The sequence below is a fragment of the Cololabis saira genome, chromosome 3 (genome assembly GCF_033807715.1).
Source record: "Cololabis saira isolate AMF1-May2022 chromosome 3, fColSai1.1, whole genome shotgun sequence".
NCBI classification, from domain to species: Eukaryota; Metazoa; Chordata; class Actinopteri; order Beloniformes; family Belonidae; genus Cololabis; species Cololabis saira.
In genome coordinates this window covers 20606742-20616630 of record NC_084589.1, presented here as the reverse complement: position 1 = coordinate 20616630, position 9889 = coordinate 20606742, and the positions used below count along the sequence as shown (strand labels likewise).

The 9889-nt window shown below is 40.3% G+C and overlaps 2 protein-coding genes across 10 annotated transcripts in view; one reads left to right on the top strand and one right to left on the bottom strand.

The window, feature by feature from the left end:
• LOC133427336 (prostate stem cell antigen-like) lies at positions 1-6639 on the top strand. The gene is made up of 3 exons (XM_061716460.1): positions 1-122; positions 4862-4978; positions 5114-6639. The coding sequence occupies exons 1-3, from the start codon at positions 80-82 to the stop codon at positions 5320-5322; spliced, it is 369 nt and encodes a 122-aa protein (XP_061572444.1). The 5' UTR covers positions 1-79; the 3' UTR covers positions 5323-6639.
• Positions 6640-6642: 3 nt separating this feature from the next.
• LOC133427240 (focal adhesion kinase 1-like) overlaps positions 6643-9889 on the bottom strand; it is a 63578-nt gene continuing 60331 nt past the window's right edge. For all 9 annotated transcript variants that reach the window (XM_061716457.1, XM_061716452.1, XM_061716451.1 and 6 more), the window contains 3 exons: positions 9144-9224; positions 8964-9049; positions 6643-8753 (listed from right to left, as the gene is read on the bottom strand). In XM_061716457.1, the coding sequence (XP_061572441.1) occupies positions 8627-8753; positions 8964-9049; positions 9144-9224 (294 nt within the window). In that variant the 3' untranslated portion in view covers positions 6643-8626. The remainder of the gene's footprint in view (positions 8754-8963; positions 9050-9143; positions 9225-9889) is intronic.

Genomic DNA, 9889 nt, shown 5'->3' with positions numbered 1-9889 from the left:
GACCACAGAAACCACAACAGGTTTGACCACAGACGGCTGACATTCAGGCAGGGAAGAGACTTTATCTTCTGCTGAGAGGATGATACTTGGCCTCGTGTTCCTCTTCCTCCTCGTTTCTCCAGGTCTGTGAGTTAACCTCAACATATTCACTTTTAGCAACTGTTAATGGAGTTTGATGGACAGGTGGAACAAAACGGTGTGTATTTAAAGTATTGGAGTTGCAACAAAAATCTATACTCGAGAATAATGACTGTTATTGATGAAGTGCTCTGATTTCCAGCTTTTACCAAAATAAGAAATTTAGTTAAAAATACAACTGTTTCCTGCCACTTGCTGTTTGTTTCTGGGAGATTTTTACTGAAAAACATATCTCTACAACAGATCCAAAGATAATCATAGAATAAACAAAGACATATTTGAATTTCTTTCAAGCTTGTATGCAGTAAGTAAACATAAGTAAAAGTAAACAACTTATTCAACAGGACATTTTGTTCTGTGATACTTGACTATTTTCTCAAAGTTGATGAATATTTAACTCCAAAGTTTAGATGCTTGAAAACCAGTTGTATAATTTGTTTTTAAGGTTAATGTGTGCACAGGAAAAAAAAAAAAAAAAAAGTTTAACAGTTTGTGGTAGCATTTCACTGGATGCCACGTTTCATACCTGTTATATAAAAAAGCACATCAAATATACTCATTTGGCTGATGAAAAGAGAACTTCACATGTGATATAAAGTGTCAGTTTGGAAAAGAGTTTATCTACTGGATGGGATTTAAGACCACTGGCTCGCTTCACTCATACAGTTACTTATTCATGAAAAAATATACTTCTTAAGGAAACTGACTCATCTCTCATTTTACTATTTATTCATTCATTTTTGCAAAAGCACCCTGCAAAAACTAATTTCTGAGAAAGAATCTTTTTTTCAAGAAAATTTTGCTAGTTTTAAGATTCTAGTCAAGAACAGTGTTTCATAGGTAAAAATATATATTTTTGCTTAAAATAAGAAAATTTCTGACATTTCATGTCCCGGTGGTGTCTTGGCATGGCCATAGGAGGATTCTTAAGATTGCAACCTGGAAAACACGCAAACGTAGGACCTCTGGATGAGGCCTTTATCCAATAAACACGCAGAAAATAAAAATGTGCGCAAAAGACAAAACCAGTAGATTATTTCATTCCATTCAAGTATTTGTTGAAATATTCTTCATTTCTAGACTTGTTTTTATCAAGAATCAAATAAAGATATAGTTGGTAGTTAAACAGGGCCAGCATCTTACCACATCCGACAGATCTGAAGCCATCACAACTCTCAAGCTATTACTTTTCTGTTCAATACTGCTATTTCGATATTTCTGCATCATTTATATATTATAAGAAGTATTAACAGTTTTGTGAATCTTGTGAACAATAATATAATCTATGTATCAACACAGAGCCCCCTACGGCAGGTTGTGTATTAGCAAGACCTCATGAATATTCACCAATCAGAAGAGTGTCCTCTCACAGCAAGAAGGTCCTGGGTTCAATTCTCGCCGGGGACGCTGTGGGCGCTGAAGTGCGTGTTAGTTCCCCCATGACTTCAGCGCCCACACCCTGGGTGGGGTAGGCGAAAGGGCCTTTCTGTGTGGAGTTTGCATGTTCTCCCCTTGGGTAGCAATGTGAGCTACCCTCACAAAAACATGCAACAGTCCTGGGCTATACTGCCCCCTCTGGCCAACCGGGGCCCCACCCTGCCTGTTGAAAAGAAGCGGCCCGTCACTCCTCAGGTTAAGGAGGAGACCTGAGCTCAGTGTAGGGCCCTCCCTGGGTTGGTAGAGGATGGCAATGCCCAGGACTGTCACTTAGGTATGAGCACTGGGTGATAAAATGGGAAAAAATCAGGGATAAAAAATATTAGATAAAAAAAAAAAAAGACAAGAAATCTAAACCTTAAAAGAGCCATAATCTCACCACACTATTTTTATGCTCCACTGCAATATTAGGACAAAATATTAATACATTCAGTTAATTCATCTATTTGTTCTGTATCCAAGACAAGTTTATCCTATTAAAATGTAATAAATAATGTTGAACATAATTTCTCCATGTACATGACCAGTATTTTAGATGAATAATTTCAGAAAAAAAAGCCACAATAGAGCAGATGATTTGTACATATCACTTTCCCACCAATCGAGAATCACAGTATGATGGAAAGATTGATGAAAAAAAACTCTCGATTTTAACTCCTTTTATTTATTCTATAATAGGAATGGACTGATTTCTTGAAGTAAAAGTTAATAATGGGAGGAAACCACAGTAAGCCGGAGAAAACCCAAAACTTTTACTAAAAGTGAACATAAACCTCTGCGATGCTCTTCATCTAATTGGTAAAGCACTTTTCATAAAATGAGTGCTACAGATACCAGCAGACAAAATAAACAAAAGGAATAAAATGTAGATACATAAAAAAAACAGAAGTAAAAGCATAAAAGCACAGAGACAATAGAAACATCAATAAAAGACCAGGGAAAGACTTCCTGAACAGAAAAGTTTTCAGCCCCTTTTTAATGCAATAACGATTGTAATAACTTAAATAAAGCACAATCAAACTAAGTTTTGCTCTCGCTCTATGTTTAAATACGCACACTTGTATGCTTGTGTGTGTGTTGTTGCAAGGCGGCGCGCCATGTCTGTGTGTAGACGGCGCCTTTTCGTTCGGTGCGCCATATGTGTGTTTTAAATACAGAAATGACACACAAAACTGAGGCTGCACTTTTCCACACGGCGCGCCGTATGGTCGCGAAAATACGATAAATGGTATTTTTCATTTTTAACCAATAGAAGTCAGCAGGTAAGAACCAACAACACCCTCTCAGAGATCAAATCAATTAGCACAGGTGCCCCGCAGGGTTGTGTCAGTGCTCCTGTCCTTTTTACACTTTACACAAAGGAATGCACAGACCCGGGAACCTTGTTTTTAGCCTGGTATGGGAACCTTACTGTCCGTCTGAAAACCAAACTGGCCCGTTTGGTGCGTACAGCCGTGAAAGTGATGGGGAAAAGGGACCGTCATTTCTTGCAGTTCAGCTATGATCAAACAGTTGTCAGGCAGGCCCAGAGGACGGTGGCCGAGCCTTCCCACATCCTTTACTCGGAATACAAGCTACTGCCCTCTGGGGGACGATACAGGGTTTCCAAGTGCAAATTGAATCGCTTTAATTAGTGCCAACCTCCATCAAACTCCTGAACAATCCTGCATGAGGCCAAAAGACTTGCGATCCTTTTATTAATTAATATATTTTTTTATACTGTGTTTTATTATGGTGATTTTTAGCATGTTTCAATTGGTGTAATGTGTGTAATTGTTGCTGAAATGGTGTGCCCGCTTATGTATTTTTTTGTCACTGTAGCTGTCAAGACATTTGTGGCTCAGCTGTCGAGTCCAAGACAAATTTCCCCAAGTGGGACAATAAAGTATATTGAATTCAATTCAAAAATGGTTTAAAACGGTGTAATTCCATGTCAAGAGACTTGCCATAACACTTGTGTGCACATTTTTGGTCATTTACTCCATCTCCAGAACCTTAGAATGTTATTTTCTAATATGCTTATGATGATAAATTGACTTTGGTGTGGACCCCAAAGGCACTTTATAGTGATATTAACCCAGGAATGTGGGGGCACCTGGGGTGGGGGGCAGTGGCCATGAGTGCGAGGGGTCCGATCAACGCTGCCCGCAGCTTTAATTCTTCTTGTCATTCAATGAGTAACGTGACAGTATTAACAAGAAGGGGAGCTATTGGAATTTATTCGCTAAAAAAGAAAAGATGCAGCTCAGGAGGGGAGAAGTTTGCCAGTTCTAGCTGTTTCTTTTGGGCTTTCCTCAACATTGACATTGAGGATTCTGCATTGTGTCTGTGAAGTCATCGTTCCTGGGTGCCCACCTCCTCGAAAATTGGTCACAAATACTAAACTGGGTCCATTTTCAGATCATTTCTCTAGCTCTGCACTAACACATGACAAAAATACTAAGATGACCAGGTCAGCTACTCTCGCCTGTTGTCTTTGCACCTCAGCACTTCAGAAATAGACCGTCCAGCCATTTTTTAATACAGCATCACATTACTTTGTCATCTAGTACTACTGTGAGGAATTGTGAAAGTGATTTCTGACCAGGATTTGTCCTTCAAATCACACATAAAATACATTTCTAGAACTACTTTCTTCTACCTCTGTAGTATTATCAAAACTAAAGGAAACTAATATTTTCGTAGTCCGGAAAATTTAGTCCAGTCATTCATAATGTTGATTAAGTAAAAGTTAACTGGCTCCAGTAAACTTAAAACTGTTATTCAAGTTAAATTTAACTACAGTCAGCTGGTCCCAGTAAGCTTTTAATGTTAATCAAGTTAAAGTTAGCTGGTTCCAGTAAACATCTAGTTAATTAAGTTAAAGTTAGCCGTCTTCTGTAAGTTTGAAATGTCGATCAAGTGAAATTTAAGTTGGCTTAAGTTAAAGAAATTTAATTAGATGTAGCAGTTTTCTCCAACGATTTCAATGTTGTATTCCATTGAGGCCTCTGAGTTGCTCTTGTGTTTGAAAGGCAAGGCAGGTTTATCTGTGTAGCACATTTCAGCAACAAGGCAATTCAAGGTGTTAATAAAATAAAAATATGAATAGTGAAGAAGGGGAAAAAAGGTGCTTTATAAACAAAGCTGAGGTTAAAACAAGAAAACTATCAGGAAGTTCTGCCATGATCACTTTTTACACGCCCTCTAAAGGTAAACCTAAAATGATTGTCTCAGAAAACCCCGCGCTGGCTTTTGTAGTTCATGTGTTAATGTTTAGCTGACCGTGAATGGTGTTTGTGTGCAGCGCTGCCACTCAAGTGCTACGTGTGCAGCTCCTCAGCCACCAATGAAGAGTGCAACCTGACCACGCAGGAGTGCCAGCAGCCGCTCGACACGTGCATGACCACCGTCGACACTCTGGGTAACAACTGCGACCGAACATCTGGTCAAACACACACACACCCCTGGTACCACTAAATGAAAGTGTGGCTCTTTGCAGTATTGGAGCTGGTTGTATGATTGAAAGACTGCTGTTTGTGTTTGTGCCGTTGCTCAGGGGTCATGAAGGCCATCGTGAAGCAGTGCGCCAGCATGGCCACATGCAGCGGAGCTGCCTCCAGCGCCTCCGTGGACCAGGAGGGAAACGGGAACTCAATCAACTGCTGTCACGGCTACAACCTGTGCAACTTCAGCGCAGCAGAATCCACTCACACACCCACGCTCCTCCTCTTCACTGTGTGTGTTTTACTGCCTCTGCTGCGTTGAGCTCAGTCACACTCACCTGCGCTGCTGTCTGTCTAAACCAGGGGTCTGCAACTCTGGTCCTAAAGAGATTACAGTAGAGCTTTATTTATCACTGAGCCAGCGAAATTTCTGCCAGTACAACCCATCAAGACAACAGAAAAAAAGCAAAACAGATGACAACACATGACATGGGTACACTGGTGCAATTAGCTGAGAAAGGATGACACTGGGATGGAGGAGGGAAAAAAAGGCATCTTCACACTGTGTATAAATACAGTGTGAAAGTGCAAAAAAAAAAGCACAGAAAAGCAACATACTCATAACAAATTTAACAACATCATAACGAAGACTTGCATGTGTGTGTGTGTGTGTGTGTGTGTGTGTGTGTGGTATGTTTGTGTACTATGCACCAGATCTACTCCTCAACCATTGTACTTGATGTTATCAGCCGGTATAGTTAGTGGGAGCCGAGCGTCTTGTTTTCATTCATCCAGGGAGACTGTGACTGGAGCGGCCTGCCAAGCCGCTCTGTCAAGGTCAGGTTGTAGAATCAACTATTGAATTTGCAATTTCCAGCAGCAAACGTCCCGTCGGGGCAAGAGGGCTCCCCTCTGCCCGGTCAGAGAAGAGCCGCACTCCTGCATGTTTTAGATATCTGTTTGCATCACCACACCTAATTCTAATTAAAGGCCGTCATCAGCTTCTCATCCAGTTCTGTACAAGTCTGTTAATGACACAGTCCTTTGTATCAGGGTGTGTTGATGCATGGAAACATGGAAAACATGCAGGACTGCGGCTCCCTAGGACCAGGGTTGCCTTCCCCTGGTCTAAACTCTACTGTTGTGTAATATAATTCTTCCTGTAAATACCTTTGGAGAGAGGTTGGAGACACAAATTGTTATATATTTCCCATGTTTATAAGATTGAAGCTATGTGTGATATAAAAACGAAACAACTCGTAGATACTTAAATATGCCTTTGATTGTTCTAGCATTTTGATTTCCACATTTTTTAAAAAGCTTTTTGTAGTTTAACAATGTTATCTCCTCCATAAATCATGTTGGAAAACAATCAGTATCTTTTTTTTTCAGATACATTAAGAATGATTATAAGATTTCTTTAATTAATAAAGAGAAGACTATTTTGTCTTTTTGCACCTTAGTATAAAGCTACTATGTCTTATTGGTGCTTCTTAATCATTTATGTCACAATAAAAAATGCCTCATACCAACCATCATTATTATCATGGCAGTGTAAACAGGAAATAACAACTCAATACCTCTTCATATTCTCAACATAAAACCTGAAAGGTTTCCAATAAAACTCTCATGGATAACAGACTCATTTCCATTTCATAATTATTTTATTTCATTGTTTTTTTTACTCCTATTTGACAAGGTGGCTGATTGAGCCCAGAAGACAAAATAAAAACCAGTGTTTACTAGTACGAGTTCTGTACAATTCACCAGTGATACACACCAGTATAGCTTACAATATACCAACATGAGCAGATTTACGCAACAACACTGAGATAAAATAGATTGTATTTTTTTGTGTGCGTGTCATTTTTTTTTTTTCTACAACAATTTAATCCATAAAACACCCAGATGTTTGATAATTTCCTTGCGTGTTAAACACAGAAAATAACATCAGGGTAGAATAGGATTAAAAGTTGAGGATGTGGGATTTGTTTTTTCCGGTGCTGTGCAAATATGCTCTTCTCCTTACCGGTATATCATGCTATACCAGTAAAGTCACCAATATATTTCATATAGCAGTCTGTCAAACTCCATGTGGGGTCAGTACGAACAAAGACACACGTGATCCGCTGCATTTTCAGTTCAGTGTTTTTGTGACTCCACGGCGAGTTTCAGTCATGCGGCTCCGCATTTCAGGTGTGTGTTTGTTTCCTTGGAGACTGTTGTTGGGAGGGACTTCGTTAAAGTGTAACACGCCTGACAGAACCAGGGACTCAGAATGTTACAGGTGCAACGTGTTTGCCATGAAATGCAGTTTTTATGTCACTGCTTTGTGACTGGACACTTATAGGTGCGACACCAGTCATCTATGAGGAACATATGAACCGTACTGGGACTGCTTGGGAGCAAAAGAGGAGAAAAAGAGGAGGTGGTTGCCCCACAGAAGCAGTTCGGATTAGTGCAATCAACTCTTTGCTTAGTTGATCGCACTTCTTTGATCTTCAGTCATAATCAGAAATATATCCGTCTGTATTCCGAGTTACAAACAGTTTTTTAGTAAAGAGGAAGAAGATTGTGACCGCGAAAAGAACACAACAAAACATGGAGCCAGCCGATAAATAAAGAGTAAACTAAACTGAGAAGTTTCCTGTAGTGTTTACTCCGACAGATTTAATTCTTCACATTTGGAGTCTTTAGAACCTGCTCAGAGAGCAGCTGAGGAAGACCGCAAGAAGAGACGACCACGAGAGGGAAATGCTGAGTGAAACAGAAGAAAGAGAAAAGCGTGCTCTTTCTCAATACTGCCCTGAAGATTTTATCTGCTTTTTCTGTTCCTCCCTTCGCCTCCTCCCCTGTAATTTCAGTTTATAAATAAAAGCTGGTGGGAACAAGTGACCAGATTCAGGAGGGAGAAGGTGGAAGGTATGAAGGGTGGAAGCTGCTTCTCCGGGCTGACTGAGTGGTCTTGTGGAAGTGTCTGCTCGAAGCATCACGCATGATCGAAGCAGAATAGAAAAAACATTTAGTCTGACCTGCCTGTATTATGTTTCACAACCACAGATCAAAACATATGCTGGATAAGCACACTGACACGGCTGCTGGCTCAATTCCACTGTGAAAATTCATAGATATGTTTCCGACCAATCACAGCTCAATCAGGTTCTGATTGACTCCAGTGAGAAATCCTCCGCCAGCAACTGCAGCCCAAACCGCTCCCAGGACAGTGTCGGATGCAGTCAAAAGTTTTTACTTGCATTAGACCTCCACAGACGTGAAAAATGTCATCTTGTTTGCATTTCTCCTCCCATTGTCATAGTCCAGTCCTAAGAGAGTGAAGCTGCCAAGTCTCTGATTCAGGAAGTGCTGTTGCTTTGTTGTTGTTGTATTTGTTGTAGAAAAGTCACAGTGGTTGAGAATTTAATCCCAGGTTAATGCAGGATTAAACATGAAATGATTTTTCCTGGGATGTGATCAGAAGAGAGGAGCCATTGTTCACTCCAGCAGGGTAATGCAGTATCCTTTGTCAACGACTGACGCCACTAAACCAGGAGTCTTTTAGTTCTGCTCTACCAACAGAGACCACAGAGGGGCCGCGTCTCCCGCTGGTCGGCTCAGCCGGCGTGGGGCTAGTGTGGGCGAGAGTGGGCCATCATCTTGAGCCGTGATTGGTCGATGACGTCCAGGAGGTTCTTGGCATCAACAGCAAGAGCGTGAGCTGCTGTCAGCATCTGCTTCTTGTAGTCCTGCTGGAGACTACAAACAGGAACATTTGTTAAGCAGCAGCAGTAGTAGGTACAGTAGATGGAATTAACACTGTAATACTATGTGCTGAACTGTGGCGCCTCCTTTAGGTGACAAAAGGAATTACAATGAAGAGCAACAAACAAAATAAGTGAGAATGAGAACAGAGGATAGATACATAAAACGATTCTTTGATCATATGGGTATGATGTTGGTATCTACCTGGTCATCACATATTGTTGGGCTAACTTCATCTTCCCGATTAGTTCTGCCAAGTCAGAGTTCAACAGCTTTTGCGCCATCTCAATCTGCAAGCAAAGCAGAACCCGACACATCAAGCAGGGAAATATATGAAATGTAGATTGTGTTAGTATGAACGCTGGCAGCAGAGTGTGTTCCTACCTCTCTGTGTGTGCTGGCTGGAAGCTGAGGTAGAGTCTCATCTACTGTGGCCAATAACGTCCTCAGCGCCAGACCCACATCCTGAAACACAAAGACACATATTTCTTTTCAGAACAGAAAAATACATTTTAATAACATAGTGAGATTGTGACCAGCATAGTGATGTCAGCAGTTTCTGATACTGACGACAGAAACAAACACAACGAAATATTAGCCAACTGGCTGCAAAAGTGTCACCGCTGACTATCAAATTCTGTTTGTATAAAGTCTAATATCAGATACTGAAATTACATAATTAGGCTGTTGATTTTGGGGAAGTACAAAGTAAGCACACAACTTGGAATGACAAAGTCTGAATATAAACTATTTTTCCTGTTTTCCTGAGTATTCTACAACAGAACCACAAAACAGTATCTGTAAAATCCCTGAAGGGAACTAAAATACGTCAAATAAATAAGAACATATGGTGAAACTTGGGCAATAAGGGTGCTGAGGTTAAAGATGGAAAAACAGATAATGATCAATCGTTGCAGGTTTGTTGTTCGTCTGCATTGTGTAAGCTGCACATTCAAAGACATATTCAACTTCTAATCTTAATGATAATTACATATTCACACCATTACTTCCTTATTCTTTTTAAACTGTGTGCTTTCATAAAATACAAAAAAAGATCAGGTCAGTATCAGTGAAGCACGGTTTCCTCTCAATGTCAAAAAATAAGAAATATTCTGTCAGTGAATTAGTTT

What these genes read in the sequence shown, in the direction of transcription:
- LOC133427336 (XM_061716460.1), top strand. Translation starts at nt 80, where the DNA reads ATGATACTTGGCCTCGTGTTCCTCTTCCTCCTCGTTTCTCCAG. An exon ending in CTTCCTCCTCGTTTCTCCAG is followed by an intron (nt 123 to 4,861) that starts GTCTGTGAGTTA and finishes GTTTGTGTGCAG; the next exon opens with CGCTGCCACTCAAGTGCTAC. An exon ending in GACCACCGTCGACACTCTGG is followed by an intron (nt 4,979 to 5,113) that starts GTAACAACTGCG and finishes GCCGTTGCTCAG; the next exon opens with GGGTCATGAAGGCCATCGTG.